The sequence below is a fragment of the Dermacentor variabilis genome, chromosome 9 (assembly GCF_050947875.1).
Source record: "Dermacentor variabilis isolate Ectoservices chromosome 9, ASM5094787v1, whole genome shotgun sequence".
Taxonomy (NCBI): Eukaryota; Metazoa; Arthropoda; class Arachnida; order Ixodida; family Ixodidae; genus Dermacentor; species Dermacentor variabilis.
This window is the reverse complement of record NC_134576.1, coordinates 65,386,356-65,408,199: the sequence shown is the minus strand read 5'-3', so window position 1 is coordinate 65,408,199 and position 21,844 is coordinate 65,386,356. Positions and strand designations below refer to the sequence as shown.

The 21,844-nt window shown below is 44.9% G+C and overlaps 1 protein-coding gene across 1 annotated transcript in view; it reads right to left on the bottom strand.

Annotated features, from left to right (window-relative positions):
- The window catches only part of LOC142592765 (uncharacterized), a 139,984-nt gene that overhangs the window by 65,237 nt on the left and 52,903 nt on the right, over window positions 1–21,844 (bottom strand). The window contains exons 9-15 of the mRNA XM_075704428.1: window positions 16,462–16,538; window positions 15,374–15,454; window positions 13,201–13,227; window positions 12,181–12,204; window positions 9,306–9,391; window positions 8,575–8,604; window positions 7,649–7,734 (exon numbers count right to left, since the gene is read on the bottom strand). Coding sequence (XP_075560543.1) covers window positions 9,383–9,391; window positions 12,181–12,204; window positions 13,201–13,227; window positions 15,374–15,454; window positions 16,462–16,538 — 218 coding nt within the window. The 3' untranslated portion in view covers window positions 7,649–7,734; window positions 8,575–8,604; window positions 9,306–9,382. The remainder of the gene's footprint in view (window positions 1–7,648; window positions 7,735–8,574; window positions 8,605–9,305; window positions 9,392–12,180; window positions 12,205–13,200; window positions 13,228–15,373; window positions 15,455–16,461; window positions 16,539–21,844) is intronic.

Genomic DNA, 21,844 nt, shown 5'->3' with positions numbered 1-21,844 from the left:
GCTCTGTCGTTAACCAATTCTTGTAGCCGAAACATTAAGGTCAACTAAAAGATTAAATATAGTGGATTTCCCAGTCATAGCGTTCGATCGGCGGTGTCTTCTGTAATCCTGGCACAGAAATTATGTATGTATGAATTATGTATGTGTAATTTTTTCTGTAAAGTATGTTCGAAAGCACTACATTGTCATACCTATTGGGAGCAGCGGTAATGCCTTCGGTCTAGGAAAGCCATATCGAGCCTCATTCTGCTGTGTTTCCATATCATCATCATCATCATCATCAGCCTAGTTACGCCCACTACAGGGCAAAGGCCTCTCCCATACTTCTCCAACTACCCCGGTCATGTACTAATTGTGGCCATGTTGTCCCTGCAAACGTCTTAATGTCATCCGCCCACCTAACTTTCTGCCGCCCCCTGCTACGCATCCCTTCCCTTGGAATCCAGTCCGTAACCCTTAGTGACCATCGGTTATCTTCCCTCCTCATTACATGTCCGGCCCATGCCCATTTCTTTTTCTTGATTTCAACTAAGATGTCGTTTACCCGCGTTTGTTGCCTCACCCAATCTGCTCTTTTCTTATCCCTTAACGTCACACCCATCATTCTTCTTTCCATAGCTCGTTGCGTCGTCCTCAATTTCAGCAGAACCCTTTTCGTAAGTCTCCAGGTTTCTGCCCCATATGTGAGTACTGGTAACACACAGCTGTTATACACTTTCCTTTTGAGGGATAGTGGCAACCTGCTGTTCATGATTTGAGAATGCCTGCCAAACGCACCCCAGCCCATTCTTATTCTTCTGGTTATTTCAGTCTCATGATCCGGATCCGTGGTCACTACCTGCCCTAAGTAGATGTAGTCCCTTACCCCTTCCAGTGCTTCGCTACCTATCGTAAACTGCTGTGCTCTTCCGAGCCTGTTAAACATTACTTTAGTTTTCTGCAGATTAATTTTCAGACCCACCCTTCTGCTTTGCCTCTCCAGGTCAGTGAGCATGCATTGCAATTGGTCTCCTGAGTTACTAAGCAAGGCAATATCATCAGCGAATCGCAAGTTGCTAAGGTATTCTCCATCAACTTTTATCCCCAATTCTTCCCACTCCAGGCCTCTGAATACCTCCTGTAAACATGCTGTGAATAGCATTGGAGATATCGTATCTCCCTGTCTGACGCCTTTCTTTATAGGGATTTTGTTGCTTTCTTTGTGGAGGACTACGGTGGCTGTGGAGCCGCTATAGATATCTTCCAGTATCTTTACATATGGCTCATCTACACCCTGATTCCGTAATGCCTCCATGACTGCTGAGGTTTCGACTGAATCAAACGCTTTCTCGTAATCAATGAAAGCTATATATAACGGTTGGTTATATTCTGCACATTTCTCTATCACTTGATTGATAGTGTGAATATGGTCTATTGTTGAGTAGCCTTTACGGAATCCTGCCTGGTCCTTTGGTTGACATAAGTCTAAGGTGTTCCTGATTCTATTTGCGATTACGTTAGTAAATACTTTGTAGGCAACGGACAGTAAGCTGATCGGTCTATAATTTTTCAAGTCTTTGGCGTCCCCTTTCTTATGGATTAGGATTATGTTAGCGTTCTTCCAAGATTCCGGTACGCTCGAGGTTATGAGGCATTGCGTATACAGGGTGGCCAGTTTCTCTAGAACAATCTGACCACCATCCTTCAACAAATCTGCTGTTACCTGATCCTCCCCGGCTGCCTTCCCCCCTTGCATAGCTCCTAAGGCTTTCTTTACTTCTTCTGGCGTTACCTGTGGGATTTCGAATTCCTATAGGCTATTCTCTCTTCCACTATCGTCGTGGGTGCCACTGGTACTGTATAAATCTCTATAGAATTCCTCAGCCACTTGAACTATCTCATCCATATTAGTAACGATATTGCCGGCTTTGTCTCTTAACGCACACATCTGATTCTTGCCTATTCCTAGTTTCTTCTTCACTGTTTTTAGGCTTCCTCCGTTCCTGAGAGCCTGTTCAATTCTATCCATATTATAGTTCCTGATGTCCGCTGTCGTACGCTTGTTGATTAACTTAGAAAGTTCTGCCAGTTCTATTCTAGCTGTAGGGTTAGAGGCTTTCATACATTGGCGTTTCTTGATCAGATCTTTCGTCTCCTGCGATAGCTTACTGGTTTCCTGTCTAACGGAGTTACCACCGACTTCTATTGCGCACTCCTTAATGGTTCCCATGAGATAGTCGTTCATTGCTTCAACACTAAGGTCCTCTTCCTGAGTTAAAGCCGAATACCTGTTCTGTAGCTTGATCCGGAATTCCTCTAGTTTCCCTCTTACCGCTAATTCATTGATTGGCTTCTTGTGTACCAGTTTCTTCCGTTCCCTCCTCAAGTCTAGGCTAATTCGAGTTCTTACCATCCTATGGTCACTGCAGCGTACCTTGCCGAGTACGTCTACATCTTGTATGATGCCAGGGTTCGCGCAGAGTATGAAGTCGATTTCATTTCTAGTCTCACCATTCGGGCTCCTCCACGTCCACTTTCGACTAACCCGCTTGCGGAAAAAGGTGTTCATTATCCGCATATTATTCTGTTCTGCAAACTGTACTAATAATTCTCCTCTGCTATTCCTAGAGCCTATGCCATATTCCCCCACTGACTTGTCTCCAGCCTGCTTCTTGCCTACCCTGGCATTGAAGTCGCCCATCAGTATAGTGTATTTTGTTTTGACTTTACCCATCGCCGATTCCACGTCTTCATAAAAGCTTTCGACTTCCTGGTCATCATGACTGCATGTAGGGGCATAGACTTGTACCACCTTCAATTTGTACCTCTTATTAAGTTTCACAACAAGACCTGCCACCCTCTCGTTAATGCTATAGAATTCCTGTATGTTACCAGCTATTTCCTTATTAATCAGGAATCCGACTCCTAGTTCTCGTCTCTCCGCTAAGCCCCGGTAACACAGTACATGCCCGCTTTTTAGCACTGTATATGCTTCTTTTGTCCTCCTAACCTCACTGAGCCCTATTATATCCCATTTACTACCCTCTAATTCCTCCAATAATACTGCTAGACTCGCCTCACTAGATAGCGTTCTAACGTTAAACGTTGCCAGGTTCAGATTCCAATGGCGGCCTGTCCGGAGCCAGGTATTCTTAGCACCCTCTGCAGCGTTACAGATCTGACCGCCGCCGTGGTCAGTTGCTTCGCGGCTGCTGGGGACTGAGGGCCGGGGTTTGATTGTTGTATTCATATAGGAGGTTGTGGCCAAGTACTGCACCAGGGTGGCCAATCCTGCTCTGGTGAGAGAGTGCGTTACCGGTTCTGGTCACCGGGATCAGGCCGCACTCCAGGCCTGTTTGTGCAATTTCGCAACACACGGGTTTTTTTTCTTTCTTTTTGTATTTCCCGGAGGAGAATTGCGCGGCACCGGGATTTGAATCACGGTCCTCTTGCACTGGAGACGGATACTCTACCGTCCCCGCAGGAGTTAAATTAAATATTGAATTATGGTGTTTTGCGTGACAAAAACCACTTTCTGATTATGCACGCCGTAGTGGAGGACTCCGAAAATTTCGACCACCTGGGGTTCTTTAACGTGCACCTAATTCTAAGTACACGGGTGTTTTCGCATTTCGCCCCCATCGAAATGCGGCCGCCGTGGCCGGGGTCCGATCCCGCGACCTCGTGCTCAGCAGTCTAACACCGTGACCACTGAGCAACCACGGCGGGTCCCGCAGGAGTTGTACGCCTCATTTAACCTACAGTGGCGCCCTATTTGATCAGTCAAGGCGGACCAATCTGAGCTCGGTTATACCGCATGGATGGCACTCGGCTAGAGAACCTGGTATTTATGACCTGCACATGTGTGGCCACACATAATTGAGGATTATAATTTTTTTTTTTTAGGAGGGTTTCCGTACAGTGATAAAAGGAAGGAAAATACCTTTAAAAAAAAAGGAACATAACATGTGATTTGAACTCGTGATCCTTGAATGTTGCCCAGAAAGGTAGCTCAGTCGGTTGGTTCGTCAAGCCAGCGGTTACTTTCAAGCGCTATAGCTCCTGCTCCGAGCCTCATCCTTATGTGGAAAGGGGCTGGTGTTGTCCCCGACAGTCGATTTGGAAGGCATAATTTCATGGAAAAATGGCCGCCAGAGGAGCAGCGTGAACTCGAGCGGCTTTAGAGACTAGGAAAACTGCCTTAAAGTATTTAGAATTGAGGGGTAGTTTCGTTAACAAACTATAACACGGCAATCAGCACTCGAATATAATTATAACCCTAATAATAATTGTAAATATTCATCTCATCTATAGTATCTAAAGCGCGCGCTGTTTCTTGCCTCTGCGTGTAGTAGTTAAGAGAGCCAGTTTAAGGGCGGAGAAGAGGGAAGGAAAAGAAAGCAAACTTGCAGCGCCGTGGTTTTAAGGCGCAACCGTGGTAGAGAAACGGAAAGGCGATATAAGCATGCGTGGCCATGATACGCACACGACAAACTGCCTTACAATATTTAGACTTGAGGGAAAGCTTCGTTAACAAACTATAACACGGCAATGAGCACTCGAATACGACGAGAGAAATAATTGAGACGTGGAAAATTCCCTTGAAATAAATCTGGTTTGCGAGACAAATGCTTGTATGTATTGAATCTCTTAAAAGATGAGGGGGGAAATATGCGCTCACCGAGAGGGCATCGTCCGCACGAGACCACCACCAGGCTCCTTACGGGGATGTGGAGAGCTTCGCGGCCGGAACGAAGCCCCCCCTCTCCGCCGGCCAGGCGTGGGAAACGCGCTTTCCGATCGCTCAAGGTTGCGTAGGAATAGTATAGTTCTAGCGTCTAGGAAAAGTTGTAACAGGTGCGAGGACGGCACGCATAGCGTGGGAAGCTAGCCGCCGGAATAGCTATCTTCGAGAGCTATTCTATATTATATTATATTATACTTCGAGAGCTATGACTGATGCTTTTCTATATATATGTATTCATCTCATCTATGCGATCGCATGCGCGTGCTGTTTCTTTGTCTCTGCGTGTAGTAGTTAAGAGAGTCAGTTTAAGGGCGGAGAAGAGGGAAGGAAAGGAAAGCAAACTTGCAGCGCCGTGGTTTTAAAGCGCAACCGTGGTAGAGAAACGGAAAGGCGATATAAGCATGCGTGGCCATGATACGCACACGACAAACTGCCTTACAATATTTAGAATTGAGGGGTAGTTTCGTTAACAAACTATAACACGGCAATCAGCACTCGAATATAATTATAACCCTAATAATAATTGTAAATATTCATCTCATCTATAGTATCTAAAGCGCGCGCAGTTTCTTGCCTCTGCGTGTAGTAGTTAAGAGAGCCAGTTTAAGGGCGGAGAAGAGGGAAGGAAAAGAAAGCAAACTTGCAGCGCCGTGGTTTTAAGGCGCAACCGTGGTAGAGAAACGGAAAGGCGATATAAGCATGCGTGGCCATGATACGCACACGACAAACTGCCTTACAATATTTAGACTTGAGGGGAAGCTTCGTTAACAAACTATAACACTGCAATGAGCACTCGAATACGACGAGAGAAATAATTGAGACGTGGAAAATTCCCTTGAAATAAATCTGGTTTGCGAGACAAATGCTTGTATGTATTGAATCTCTTAAAAGATGAGGGGGGAAATATGCGCTCACCGAGAGGGCATCGTCCGCACGAGACCACCACCAGGCTCCTTACGGGGATGTGGAGAGCTTCGCGGCCGGAACGAAGCCCCCCCTCTCCGCCGGCCAGGCGTGGAAAACGCGCTTTCCGATCGCTCAAGGTTGCGTAGGAATAGTATAGTTCTAGCGTCTAGGAAAAGTTTTAACAGGTGCGAGGACGGCACGCATAGCGTGGGAAGCTAGCCGCCGGAATAGCTATCTTCGAGAGCTATTCTATATTATATTATATTATACTTCGAGAGCTATGACTGATGCTTTTCTATATATATGTATTCATCTCATCTATGCGATCGCATGCGCGTGCTGTTTCTTTGTCTCTGCGTGTAGTAGTTAAGAGAGTCAGTTTAAGGGCGGAGAAGAGGGAAGGAAAGGAAAGCAAACTTGCAGCGCCGTGGTTTTAAAGCGCAACCGTGGTAGAGAAACGGAAAGGCGATATAAGCATGCGTGGCCATGATACGCACACGACAAACTGCCTTACAATATTTAGAATTGAGGGGTAGTTTCGTTAACAAACTATAACACGGCAATCAGCACTCGAATATAATTATAACCCTAATAATAATTGTAAATATTCATCTCATCTATAGTATCTAAAGCGCGCGCTGTTTCTTGCCTCTGCGTGTAGTAGTTAAGAGAGCCAGTTTAAGGGCGGAGAAGAGGGAAGGAAAAGAAAGCAGACTTGCAGCGCCGTGGTTTTAAGGCGCAACCGTGGTAGAGAAACGGAAGGGCGATATAAGCATGCGTGGCCATGATACGCACACGACAAACTGCCTTACAATATTTAGACTTGAGGGGAAGCTTCGTTAACAAACTATAACACGGCAATGAGCACTCGAATACGACGAGAGAAATAATTACGTGGAAAATTCCCTTGAAATAAATCTGGTTTGCGAGACAAATGCTTGTATGTATTGAATCTCTTAAAAGATGAGGGGGGAAATATGCGCTCACCGAGAGGGCATCGTCCGCACGAGACCACCACCAGGCTCCTTACGGGGATGTGGAGAGCTTCGCGGCCGGAACGAAGCCCCCCCTCTCCGCCGGCCAGGCGTGGAAAACGCGCTTTCCGATCGCTCAAGGTTGCGTAGGAATAGTATAGTTCTAGCGTCTAGGAAAAGTTTTAACAGGTGCGAGGACGGCACGCATAGCGTGGGAAGCTAGCCACCGGAATAGCTATCTTCGAGAGCTATTCTATATTATATTAGATTATACTTCGAGAGCTATGACTGATGCTTTTCTATATATATGTATTCATCTCATCTATGCGATCGCATGCGCGTGCTGTTTCTTTGTCTCTGTGTGTAGTAGTTAAGAGAGTTAGTTTAAGGGCGGAGAAGAGGGAAGGAAAGGAAAGCAAACTTGCAGCGCCGTGGTTTTAAAGCGCAACCGTGGTAGAGAAACGGAAAGGCGATATAAGCATGCGTGGCCATGATACGCACACGACAAACTGCCTTACAATATTTAGAATTGAGGGGTAGTTTCGTTAACAAACTATAACACGGCAATCAGCACTCGAATATAATTATAACCCTAATAATAATTGTAAATATTCATCTCATCTATAGTATCTAAAGCGCGCGCTGTTTCTTGCCTCTGCGTGTAGTAGTTAAGAGAGCCAGTTTAAGGGCGGAGAAGAATATCTCAAAAGAGTGATCCAACAAGGGCGACGATTGCCTTTTTCAAAAAGAATGACTGCGTGTGGCTGTAAAAGTTTGATAAAATATGCTGACGCTCTTCCCTACCAGCGGCCACGTTTCGAAAAGAGCGCACACGTTAGACGAAACTGTTGCACTGAACAGCCAGCTCGATGTGACGTGAAAGTTATTAGGAAGAATAGCTCGGAAACATTCACCTCCGCTGCCTTCATAAAATAAAATTAAACAAATGAGCGAAAGCGTAATTTACCAACTCCAGCTTTCCTCGCAGGTTAATGCTACGGACCCTTATTTTTGCAGTGGCAGGGCCACGCCATGCACATACCTGCAGTTTATGTGGTGAACGGTCTCTCTCGATGTGGAAGCTTCATGGAGCTCGACGTGGCAGAGCACACAGTTGTATCAGAAATACTGCCGTAAATAAACGGAGAGAAAAAACGCGTAAGAAATTTTGATACTATCGTTTCATTTGCCACCTAAACGTGGAGTCGCGGGAGAATGTGTGGAGACCAATTCTGCCCCTAAGTGGTGGCGCCGATATAATTGTGTATGGGCCATGCAGGGCACTTAACCAATTACAGTTTGCGGAGTTGCACTGGAAAAAAGTACTTAGTTCTTCGCTGACACCATGGTCTTTTCCGCGCGACTGTACATAAGGTTGTTAAGAGTCAGTATTTATTCAGATGGAATTTCTCATGAAAACGTTGAAGACCAGAATTTGTGTTCCTAAACGGCGCTAAAAAAACAATGGTGATGCTATTTTTGACGACGTTCGCTCGGGAAGAGCAAGTAAACAAGTACTATTCGAAAAAATAAAATTGTCGTCCGTGATTAAATTGAAGTTGTGTTAACTTTGATTCTGCCGTAATAAATACGTCGTACAAGTACGCGCTTACTTATGCTTTAACAAAGGCGCTTCGAATCAAGTTTAAGGCGAAGATGACAAACAGGAGGCTTGCGCCGATTAGGCGCTCTAAAACAGCAGTACAAGATAGATACGCAAAGACTGTGCGCATGCGCCATGATGATATGAGCACCTCTCGCTTTACCTCTCGTTCGTCATGGATAACCTGGGCTCCTTACCTTCACGTCACGGTTACACTGAATTACACCGAAGCCTCCCACAAATTCTTGCTCCACATGTACCAGTTAAATGGAAGATTAGAGCCGGCTTTACAGGGTGTGCTACAGGGTGTGCATGTCTGGTGGAGAGACCAGACGTGACCGGAGAAGCAAGCTAGTACAACTCACGGTTCGCAGCTACTCCTTGCAAGGCAGCCTCTGAAAACGGAAAAGAAAAGATATTGTGGACATCTCGATATACATGTCTGCACGAGAAGGCATAGTGTATAACAAAAATAGGGCCCAGTATGTTGTGAATAGCAAAAACTTTCTGTAGTATATATCTAGTCGCACTGAAACCTGTAATATAACGGGGAGCCTTCAAAAAGTTGAGGAGACGCAAACAACAGAGCGTCGCAAGGACACTGACATAATGCAGATCCAACGCACATTTTGGCGCCTGTGCAAAGCAAAACTTTTTTGAAGTGTTTGACTTGCGCTTCCTATACATAGATAAAGAAATAAATGAATATATTACAATTTGTTAAATTTGTGTTATAAATATAAAAAATAATGTTGAAATAATTATGGATATTGACCCTGAGTGTAAATATATTTACAGACGCCTCAGTCAATGTGGCTAAAACTCGCAGTCGTCCTGATTGGACCGAACTAACAGCTTCTCATACATTGCGCAGTAGTAATAAATTCCCCTCTTCGCAAGATATAGCGGACTACAATTGGATACAGTAGCGTAAGATACAGTACACAGGGGCAAATACAGATCGACATGCAAATAATTTCTAATCATATATCGACTTTATATACAAAGGAAAGAGAAAGGTAAGACAGAAACCGTCTTACGATGACTGTCGAGGTTTATATATTCTTGCAGTGACAGAACCACGCCATGCACATACCTGCAGTTTATGTGGTGAACGGTCTCTGTCGATGTGGAAGTTTCATGGAGGTCGACGTGGCACAGGACAGGGCTGCATCAGACATGCTGGAGGAAACAAATGGTGAGAAACAATGCGTAGGAAATTTCATTACGATCCTTGTGATTGCCACCTAATTGTAGAGTTTGGAGGCCAATTTTGTCCCTGAGTAGTAGCGTCTATGTGCTAGTGTTTCACCGATGGAGTGCACTTAACGAATTAAGCTTTAGGGAGCTGCGTTAAAAAAAAAGAAGTCTGAATTCTTCATTGACACCATGGTCATTTCCGCGCGAGTGTACATCAGTTTGTAAAGAGTCACTGGTTATTCAGAGGGAACTTCGCATGGGAACATCGAAGACCTGAATTCGTATTCCTAAACGGTGCTAAAATACATGGTGACGCTATTCTGCACGACGTTGGCTGGGGAGGCGTAAGTAAGGCCTCTTCAGAAACACGAATTCGTCTACTGAGGTCAAATAGTAGTAGTATTATAAGACTTTTATTCAGCCAAAAATTACAGGCCGAGCATATCGACCGCCTGGGTGGCCAGTCGACGCTGTTCTTCACCTTGAGCGCCTAGCCAGTCGAGACTGGTGGTGATGGAAGGCGAAGGGGGAGCATAGGAACTTGATTGCTGAGCAGCCGGACAGTAGAATAGGCAATGGGATAGGTCTGCGTAAGTAGAGGGGCAGTTGGGACAGGAGACGTCGGAGCGATAGCGATAGAGAAAGAGGCGGGAAGGGGTAACCAGTGCATTCATTTGGATGTGCTGCAGAAGGCGAGCCTCCGGCACAGTGAGTGATGGATGAGGGGGAGGGTAGAGGCGCTTGTCGAGACGGAGCTGGAGGTAAACTTCCTTAATAGTGCGGCGTAGGGAGAGTCACCCAGAATCCTCCGAGGGCCCCGACCAGGGTATCAACGGTGCCCGGTTAAAAATGTCACGGGCGAGCTGATGGGCCAGCTCATTGCCGTCAGTCCCCGAATGTCCAGGGACCCAGCGGAGGAAAACGGTGGAAGGTTGCAGTGCGGAGACCGCTCGTTCGACCTCCTGTTGGAGTGAATGGGGTAGGGTGCGGTTCTGTATGTGGCGAATGGCGGCTTGGGAGTCGGTGTATATCGTGTACTCTGGGAACGAGGGCACGGAGGGAAATGATTGTAGGGCATGTACGAAGTAATGTTAACCTTTATTCCGCCCTATCAGGTACGTGGTACAAATACGCGTTTACTCGTGCTTTAAGAAAGGCCCTTAGGATTGCGTTTAAGGCGAAGATGTTAAACAGGACGCGTGCGCCGATACTATAGCCAAGCGATCTTTCTAAAAGAGATGTACAAAATAATGTGATTTTTCTATTGTGTTTCGTGTATTTCTTTAGTTGCGCGTCATGACAAATGTCATGGTGCGATTTTCGAAATCTTTAAGGTCACTACGCCACGTGGTGGCGAAAAAAAGGAAGCTAAACGAACGGTCACTAATTCCTGGGTAGGCACATAGATTGGCAATCGATCTGCCATTAGTGTTCCAACGCCAGCTGTAATAATTCGCGCTTTAAGAATTAGATTCGGCGCCTGTTAAAATCAATGAAGCCTCTGCGGGAGGTGGGGAGGGGGGTACGAGGCGGTTTGTGCCCCTCGAGCGACTTAGCCGCTCATCCTTGAACGAACCATTGTTTTGAGGCAGCACAAATGTTACGTGTAAGTACCTAACTACACCCGTTGTCAGAACTGAGTACCCTCTCGGTGCTGTTAGTTGAAACTGGCTGAAAGTCGGCCTATATATTGAGCTATAATTTTTTCTATATGAGGTCAAGTGGGGCTCTTGCTTGGGCTAGTTGGTTCATACGTGAATGTGAAAAGAGCAAGGCGCAATAGACCAGGACAGAAGACGACCACAAACGACAGGACCGGTGCCGGTCCTGTTCTTTCCGTTCTTCTTCTGCGCTGGTCTATTGCGCCTTGCTCTTTGCACGTACAAGCATGGGTCCTTTCATTTACCCTGGTGCATTGCCGTGAAGATCTATAGGATGCTGAATGGGCAATGTCTAAAATTGCTCGGTGTCACTACGCATGCTTTTCCATTGTTACGAATATCGGAAGTTCACGGTAATTTTATCTGAATTTCATATATGAACAGAAAGCTTTAGGTCGGGGTTCCTATCGAAAGACACGGTAAAGCAGAAATCGCTTTTCTCGCTATCCTCTGAAGTATACTTGATCAGTTTTGCTGCTGTGAAAACGTAAAGATGAAATCTAGTGATTGCTGGTAGCGAATTTCTGATTATGGCCATCAATTATTTTATGATAGTTGCTGAAAATAAGAATTTTCAGAAAGCAAAACCTTCAGCTTTGCAAATCTCTAACTCGGCAATGAAAAAATGTCTCGCGATTTTCTAAATTGCATAGTATAGTTAACCTGAATAGGGCTAGACTGATGTAATATATGTGGCGCAATTTGGCAAAACCTTAAACATAGAAACAAACACGACTGAGATACCAATTTTTATATGAGATTCGACTCCTTTGGGTGTTCTTACCTATGCAATTCACACAGCTGAGATTGCCTGTTCTAGGTGCCGATGTGCACATTTGTAAACTTCGTGCTTCATTTCTCCCATCGAAACACCAATTCTCGGCAATTTTCGCAACCACCTTTAGGCCATAAATCAACGTTACGCTTCCTACAGTCACTTGAATTTACATTTATTTATCTCAAGTGCAGCGGATGTCCTTACAGTCAGCCAAAAAGTCTCAGAAAGGAATTTGTCTTTTACATGTATTGGAATAGGTGGAGCTAAAGATTCCCTAATATACGAGTAGAAAGAGAAATTTGGTGGTCGGCCACTCATGCCAAAGTACTTACCTGTGCGGACAGCCGTCTTCGTGACTATGATGAGTGCAAAGACAGCAAAAAAAAAAAAAAAAACAACACCAGAGTAATAAAAGGTATCAGTCATTTCTCGCATATCTTAATGTCTGAGTCGAACATCTTTAGCCTTTTGTGCTTCTTGATGCTGTTCTGGCTGTGTGGAGTTAGTTGTGTGGAGTTGGAGTGGCCCTTGTGATGCCGCGTTCGTGTCGCAGCTATAGGCCTTAGGTAAAGCTGGTGGTCAATGTTCGTTTTTGCGTAAGGGTCCCAAATAATGCACGCGTAATCCAATTTAGGTCTGGTTATGGTTGAACGCGCTAAATGTTTAGTTTAGATGTTTAGGTTTTGTTTAGTTTAGACAAAGTTTACATAACGCTGAGTCATAAATATTAGACATATGCGAGTTTGAGCAGACGATATTTGCACGTTGAGCACTTGTATTCGTCAAGCTGATTAAGTTCAAGACACGGAATGCTGTACTAAAAGTAACTGTTCATTGGTGGCAGTGGTTTCAGTGAACAAAGTATAGACATCCGCAAACAACCTGACTTGCATTTGGACTTAAAAGTGTTCAACTAAGTTAACAAGTCATAACTAAAATGTAAAAATGTTATAAGGGTGAGAGAAGGGTCATTATCCGATGAAACGGGTAATAAACTAGGCACCCAAAACTGTTGATCGATAACAACAAACTGCGCCGGTTAGATAAGTATGCTGTAACTCAATTAACTAGAAAAGGGGAAGGACATAAACCCTTCGGAATAAGCTTAGAGTTTGAAACAAGGGAGAAATCGACGCTAAAATCCAGAAATATAAATAAACATTTCCTGCTTTTCCTGGTATACTTGCAAGAGTGTGAACGACCGTTACGAACTGTGTAGCTGCTGGAGAGGAGAATGCATTTATTTCCCTTTTATATACAGAGTGAAAAAGTTTGCGACAGTGCGTTCAGGCATTCTAAAATGAATACATGAAGAGAAATACGCATGTCGGACACTCGACTAAGGTACTTACCGCCCATGGCCACTCCCGCTGGAGCGTCTATGATCGGTGAAGAGACAGCGTTAAAAAAAAGGAAAAAAGAAAAGCCATCTCAGTGATCATTCTTGCATATCGTAATTTCGGAGTCGGACATATTTGGCATGTCGTGCTCATTTATGCCATTATAGCTGTCTGAGAGATCGATATTATCACATCGGGATGGTCTGATGCTGCAATCACTTATGACAACGGACTGTGCAAGATATCGGCATAGATAAATTACAGAACGGACTGCATTGTTTGCTCTCCGTGACCTCTGCTAACAAACTCCACGACACAAGGCATTCCTTTCGATCTTATTAAAACCTAATAAATTTACTTGAATTCAACCACTAGAAAACAAAAAGAAGTTTACCAGTGTCTGTAAATACACTAGTGAAGCGTTTTTTTTCACCTTGGGCGTATTTTTAACAGCATACGAGGTTTGCAGGGAAAACGTCGCACGAAAAAAACTATATGTCTAACAGGACGTCATCTACGAGTAAAACAGTTTAACCCATTCCACCAAACACTAACTACGACATAATTTCTAGTTTTAGGATTGTTTTTATGCACTCGCTGCTAAATTATTCGTTGAGCTGAAGTGATTACACCAGGCCACCCTGCCAAGTGCGCTTCGCCGTCAAAGCCACCTGCGCCATAGATTGTGCGGCTCAGCAGGAATCTCCGAGTGGCCTTCCTTGTTCACAGAAGCTGAGGCTAATGGGAGCTTTGCGCAGCCTCCCTGCAGGATGCACAGTCGCTGCCACATACGGACTGCCTTGTTCCCTATGGTAGTGCATTTTGTAGTGGCCCACCCTACGTCACAGCAAAATGGATGGCTCTGGCAGCTGCTCTTTGTGATACTGCCAGCCTATTCAGGGGCACATCCCACCAATGCATCTGCTATACGTAGTAATCTTGAACTAAGTAGTGAATGGAATGTTGTGTGTTCATTTAAAGGCATTACGCATCTGCACACAACACATCAGTGGTGACGCAACTGAACCAAATGCTCGTGGCTTTTCGGAATGATAGCAACCACGACTGAAAATTAAAATGAAACAAAATACTTTACGAGCTGCAGTGTGACTTGCAATTGCCAGTACGTCTTTTCTTTGTCTGACCTATCCTTATTGCTTTCTCGGTCATCTGCAAAACTTCATTTCGGCACATTTCGGTGCAGTTATCACTAACTTGGGCTACTCGAAGAGTGCCAGTAATACATGCAACGCCTACCTTTCTTTGAATGAGATTCCACAAGAATTATTTGACAACGCTAGCTTGGTCCTTACTGTTCGTCCCGCTCAGACCAGTGCGTACGCAGAGTAGCTAAGCAGGAACGTGCTTATAGTGTTCGGGCCGAACCGTGGTCGTGCCAGCAGAGGAAGCATGAAAACTGCTCGGGGTCAACCACTGAGGAAATAGGGCGTACCGTCGACGGTGCGTCCACCTCGCTGCGTCACTTTTGCAGCCAAACAAACTACACCTGTCGGGAGATTTGCTAACCCTTCGCGTTCGGTCCGCGCATGCGCTGTCCATGGAGAACGCACGACAACGCCGACGCCAACGGCGGAGTTGTGAATGTGGCCGCAAGGCCATATAATTTCCATTGCAATAAAATCCACAAGCGTGCTCGCCCAAGCAGAATGGAATCAATATACGCGCATTGCGGGAAACACCGCGGTTGAATATGCGCCATATCTGCAGGCAACACCATGTAAACATGACGCGCACTGACCGGCAAGATTCAAAGGATCATAGCATTCGAGGTGAAATAAAATTAATAAAGGGCCTTTGCAACTTTCTTTCGGCAAGGTAGGAGAACGTTCGCGATTTGCGGACAAGGTTTCCCGAACATGCGAGCCAAATAATGCCCAGTAACAAGCAGGAGGGCGTAATCTCGTATGAACATCTAGAAGGAGCAGCGCAATATGACGAAGACAGAAGGCAGGAGCACACAGGACAGCGCTGTCCTGTGTGCTCCTGCCTTCTGTCTTCGCCATATTGCGCTGCCCCTTCAAGATGTTCAACCAGTATTTACTCGTCCAAATGTCGATCCCATTCTACAGTAATCTCGTCTATGAGATCACTAACGTACGTAAAGGAAACGATTGCACACACAAAGGAAAGGTTATGCACTAATCGAAGTGAGCCATGTTCATACCTGCAGTTTATGTAGCGAAGGCTCCTGTGGAGAAGCCGTTAAGGTCGGCGTCATACAGAAATCCAACGGAGCGTCCTTGCTCTTTTGCATTGTGGAATGAAAAGAGAAATATAGGGTCAAATCACCAAAGTACTGCATATTCTTTTTGACACATTAACCTACGTTAGTTTAATGTATCCGCCATTTATTAAAAGCTTGACTGGCACACAGTATAATGAAAGTAAATATATTTCTCCATAAACATCACTGGAGGCTGCAGTGACGTCATTACATTCTAACGGAGGACTGTAATGGTAGCCGTAATGTAAAAAATCTACTTTCCTATGGTTAGGATGTACGTCTGTAGGGAAATTGTGTACTTATTGCTGCTGAACACTAATTATGCAATACTAGCGGGACAAAACCGGCTGCAGTTTGGCGGCCGCGTTTAAGGAAGCTTTGATTGTGGCGTGCGGAAGTGTACATGGAGTGGTCAGTGGTGACGGTATGGGGCATGAGTCTATCTAGAAGCGAAGGTAATGGTACAATGCGGTAATATACACTTCAAATACAAGAATTAAGATCGAGGCCATTGCGAGAGTAGGTTATATGGCGACATATGCAGTAAAACGTGAATGAATGAAGCACGCTAGTTGATTACATGTCTGCGGCCTTGTTTAAAGGGGCATGCCAGTAAAGATGATAACGTATTATTGGTATTACTATTTTTAGGCGATTTCGCCCACAATACATTGTAAATACTGGTGTCTGCGGGAAGACGGCCTGTTGTTAAGCTGGTTAAATACCAATCCCATTAAATGCGAGATTTATTCTGGGCATTAACGTGGCAAAATCGCGATGTGATTATTGTTTATATGCTGTAGTGCAGGACTCCAGAATAATTTCGACCATTTTTTAAAGAGCTCCCAATGTTCAGTGCACAGGCTTTCTTGCGTTCAGCCCCCATATAAATGCGACCGCCGTAAAAGGCATTTGATCCCGCGACTTCGTGCTTAGCAGCGCAACGCCATAGCCGTTAAGACTACATAGTGCACAGAAAAAAAAAAAAAGATTGTTCACGCAATCAGCGGAGTACGATGCGTACGCACCTGCAGTTTGTGTGGCGAATACTCCCTCGTACTAGTGTTCGTGTAGTGCTCGCTTGGCTCAACGTTGACCAGCACACCTGTGTGTAAGAATAGAGATAACACACGAAAATATTGTACATTCGTTTTGTTGGCACACAAACGGAAGTGGGTTTGTTGCAGTTGCCATTTAGTGAGACCTGAATATTGAAAGACTACATTCAGTATCATTTTCATTTTTTCATTTTATTACCCTAAAGACCGCTTGCGGGGTATTACTTAAGGGGTGGGTGGTACAAAAAAATACAGGAGGTTGCCCACTATGTCATTTTATAGCCATAACACCCGTTACTTCTTCCACGAAGGCATATGAGGTGGCGATGGTAGCGATGTGGTGGGGAAGGCCGTTCCAGTCTTTAGCCGTACGATGAAAGAATGATGACGAGCAGGTGACAGTGCGCGCACTAGGGCGAGCAACATTTACTGGGTGGCCTGTGCGCAGCGATATGCGCGAAGGTGGTAAAATGTAAGGTGCCTGGCGAAGCGAGCTGGTGTAGAATTTATGGAATAATGCTAAGCTCGCGATACGGTGACGGTGCGCTAGTGTGTCCAAACCAGACTACTTTTAATGGTGACACGCTGATATCATATGAGTATGTCGAGTGAATGTATCTTACGGCGTGGTTTTGTATAGATTGTAATGCGTTGCTGAGGTAAATCTGGTGAGGATGCCGTATGGGTGATGCGTATTCGAGTTTTGGCCTAACCCGTGTTTTATATGCTAGTAGTTTTACCTGTTGAGGAGCATTGCGGAGGTTGCGTTTCAGAAATCCCAAGGTTTTGTTAGCAGATGATATGATGTTACTTATATACGAGCACCAGTTTAAGTGATGCATGATCGTAATATTACCTAATAGAGTTTACAGTGTCGATTGGGATGTAATTAATTGTGAGAGAAAGTGATGTTGATTACGGCTGCGGGAAATTGACATAGATTTACATTTATTATTGTTTAAGACCATTCACCAGTGATCACACCAGGCTGTAATGTTGTTCAGGCCATTTTGGAGATAAAGGCAGTCATTGCTATTAGTGATAGTTCGATAGACAACGCAATCTTCAGCGAACATACGAATCTGAGAGGAAACATGCAATGGAAGATCGTTAATGTATATTAGGAATAGGAGGGGCCTAAGACTAATATGATTTGACTTTCGTGGCTTTTATTCGTACACGTCGCTACAGATAAGAGTCACTACATTACTTAGAGCAGCTGTGAAACGTGCATTACAAACTGAGTGTTTCATGGCAGTAGCGTCAGTAACATTATTTTACAAATTAGAAAACACACCTCTTAAGTGGCTTAAGACGCATAGTGTGGGACTGAACGGTGTGTCTCACATTTGCATGGTCAATCCTTGTTTTGAGAATGGCTGTCCTTGATATGGCCCGCGTTTCTCAGATTTTCATGCTTCAATAGTTCATGTGGCTTGATTTAGTAAGCTACTTCTGTCTTTATTGTGATGAATTGCCGAAGTAATGCTATATCTTAGCCGCAGAAGAAAACGCAACGCGCAATGTAGTATACAATGAACTACTAAAAGATTACAAGAATTATCAGACAACATTTTATCCGAGACATCGTCGGCTGAAAGGCAACCATTGTGTGCGGTGAGCAAAGGCGGGTAACTGCGGTCATGTTTCGTTTTGCTCCCTCATTCTCACGACACTAGTACCCTCCTCACCCTGAAGTCGAAAAACATGGCAGCCCTTCCTGACACTCGTCCTTAGCTAGCAAAAAAAAAAATATCCGCCTTCATTCACCCTCACGTGGAAAAGGCTATGAGCCTCCTCTTACGTTCTGTTTTCTACAACTTCAAACAAACCTTTTGTCGACCCGCGAGCTTCGTTCACAACGCTGATTCTCTAGCGCCATTTCTATGGCCAAAGCCTGTCACACGTCTTTCCATTTAGACGCTTGACCATTGCTCGGCAAAACATACGGAAGTCACTCAGACTCACTCAAAAATGATATTTTTCGCTTGGTGCTCACTCGAAATCAGACCTACGCAAATTCTTCTCAGACACGCCCACTCGGACTCACTTAATCAGACTCAGAAAGGCCTTCTTGGCCCACAGATCTCCCGAACTGAGTCTATCTTTAATTGAGAATATCAATGGCAAAAATACCTTCAAGCCGGGTACTATATAGGGAACGCCGCGGGATTACAAACGCTAATAAAAACTGACAATCAGGTAAGTATTCGCATAGTATTTGAACGCGAAATAACTTTTGACTTGTCCAATTATTGGCTAGGTCCATAATACGTGACGTCATACATTGTCGCGTGTCCTACACAACTCCACCTAAATTCACCTTTCTCTAATATGCAGCAACCTTATCCGCTTTAATACACATTATTCCACTTTAATCAACCTTGATGCACTTTAATTCACCTTTAATAAAAACAAAATATGGAGTTTCACGTGCTCAAACCACGATCTGTGTATATGAGGCTAGCACTAGTGGTGGGACACGGGAAATTCGGGCCCAGCGGGGTTCTTTAACGTGCACTTAAATCTAAGTTTTCGCATTTCGCCTCCATCGAAATGCAGCCGCCGTAGCCGTAATTCGATCCCGCGACCTGGTGCTCGGCAGCCCGACACCATAGCCACTAAGCAACCACCGCGGGTCACCCTTATTCAATTGATTTCACCTGAATTCCCTTTGCTCGACCTTAAGTCGCCTCACTTTAAGGTCGAAAACCAGTTGGCTGCGCCGTGACGTGTGCGATGACGCACGCAATGGGCACACTTTTGCCCCCGTATTCAGTAATGCATCTCAACTTGAAGCCCCTGCTTAACTTGGTATTTTTTTTTTATTGCGATAAGGCTTGCCCTTAAGGCATAATTCTTGGACTGTATATGTGTATTATATGTGTACTGTGAGGCCTGTGTTGTGTATGAATTGGAGCATTGTTTTGTGGAATCTGTTGTCATGTATCCAGCGGTCATAGCTGGTGTTCACACTGTAGCGGAGGCCGGCTTCCAGTAGGAGACGCGAGCGTTCCGATTGTAAACCCGTACATGTCCATATTAGGTGGTATGCATCTGATTCCACCACAGGAACGGAGCAGTATGGACACGTAGCACCCAGTGGTAAATGCGACCAGTTCCACCTTGAGACAACAGCCGGTGTAAGGGCCACCCCGGCCCGAAACCTCCTAAGCACAACTTCCTCCGCCCTAGTAAGGTGAAGGGGGAGGGAGCAGACACGTACACGGTGGGATAAGAGCGCGTGTGTCCTGCCGGAGAACATTTTTACGGGCTAGCAGCGAGTTACGGGTTTGGGGTGGGAGGGGAATAGGTGGAGGATCAGGATTAGGAGGGCAGTGTGACTGCTGGTCAGCAGCAATGTTGTGAGGGTTCGCTGAATGGCCTTGAATCCAGTGTACCTTGACGCAAGTAGATGTCTTACTATTCATAGTGTGTATTGTCTCGCAGATTTCCATCGCCTTATCAACCTTCTTGAGTTCCTGGATAGCCGCTAAAGAATCAGTGAAGATATCTAGTTGCTTGATGGTAGGCAGCTTAGATGTCGCATCTTGTACAGCGTCGTGGATGGCTTGAAGTTCCATTACTAGAGCGCTGGCTTCCGTAGATAAATAGCGCTGGTGGCCGCTGATGAAATTATGCGTAGTACTCAGGAATGATGTCCTTCCGCCGTCTGCGAGAATGGCAGCATCCGTATAGACTTGGCAGGTGTTAAATCATGATGCATCGACGATGTTGTGTTCGTCAATAATACCTGTTGTATCGCGGCGTCGTAACTTCGTTGGCTTATTAGTTGTGATGCTGGTGAATTCCCAGAGAGGCACTGGATAGGGCTGATTGTCAATCCGAGAGCCGCGGTGAAAATGAGCATGCAACGCAGCGACAGCCCGAATAAGTTGCTTTTTTATTTCACGTGCTTTTTCACGTTGCAAAATGAGCTCTGCAATTGTGTTGAGCTGGGCATGTTCCTGTAAGGTTGGTATCGGAGTGATGCGGGTTGGTATCAACGACGCCTACTGTGAACCCGCCTATGACGCTCATGGCGTTTCCTTTGGTGCGTTCACGACAGGCGTCATTGAAATCAAGCCAAGGCTGGGCCTCGAATTACGATGCTTTCTGAATACGGTGCATCGGCGAAGCGTGCTGGTCCCGTAACCGTGCCGCCCGGGTTTGCTTTCAACCCAGACACAAATATACCATATTATTTTTTTCAAAGCCATTATTTTACTCTTTTTAAAGGCACCTCCATAAGAAATTTGGCGTCAATCGTAGGTTTTTCAGATATAGTTTTTCGCCTATGTCACACCTCATAAATGGAACTCGTATTGTGAAATTCCGAAGAAATGCGAAAAGCGAAAAGGGAGGCGCGATATGTAGCACTATAATATACCACGGAACTCATACGGGGATTACGCGTACTCAAATGAAAGTAAGAATGTATTTACAGAATATGTGCGCACGTATGTAACAGTCCAGCCGACTGGCAGCTCGCGCAGTGCTTCTTGACAGCCTCGTTTTTCTCGCTACTCGGTGGCTACGTTCATGCGGGGGCGCCACGTGACAAAATTAAATGGTTTGTTTCCTGTTTTCTTGGAGGTAAATAATCTGAAGGCGACGTTAAATTTGTACAAATACGAAATGGCACTTAACATGTAAACGTGTTATCTAAGCTTAATTTTCTTCAGTGCATGCCAGTCGTCGTGGCCAAGAAAAGAATGCTGCACTTATCAGCACGAAGTCACGTCTTCCGCTTATGCCAGAGTGGTTGGATGCTGGCGGTGGGCAAATAATAAAATGCTTTAGGAATAATTACGACACTTCACTTGTAATAAAATAAGCCTGCAAATATGCACTAAAATGCGGAAGCCAATAGTTTTCCAGCTACAAATATGTCCACTGACAACACGAGTTTGATTATTATTTTTTTTCTTACAATGGATTGCTATGGATGGCGAACTAGGTTCCACATGTATGTGCTGAGTTGTGCATTCTTTTTAATAAATCCCTAGCGGTGTTATTTATGCCGAATGTTTCAGGCTGCTTGCGATGATTTAAAACAGAGAATTTGTCGGAATTATTCAGTATATATTAGGCAGCTACGTGTTAATCTATTCAACTTTCCTTATGTGCTCATTTTTGAGAATCAGTGCAACAGCGGGGCGCTGTGTAGGTTGAGCTTAAACACATAGGCTCAATGTTTACTGCAAATAATGGCGCTCGACTATCGTTGCCATGCGCGAGCTAAAAATAAGAGAAACAAGTTTTGGTTGTACTTTAATCTATATAGAACTATATTGCCGACAAGCTTTTTGCTCGTTTTGGTGTTTCCTTCAGTTCAAATGTAAAAAAAAAA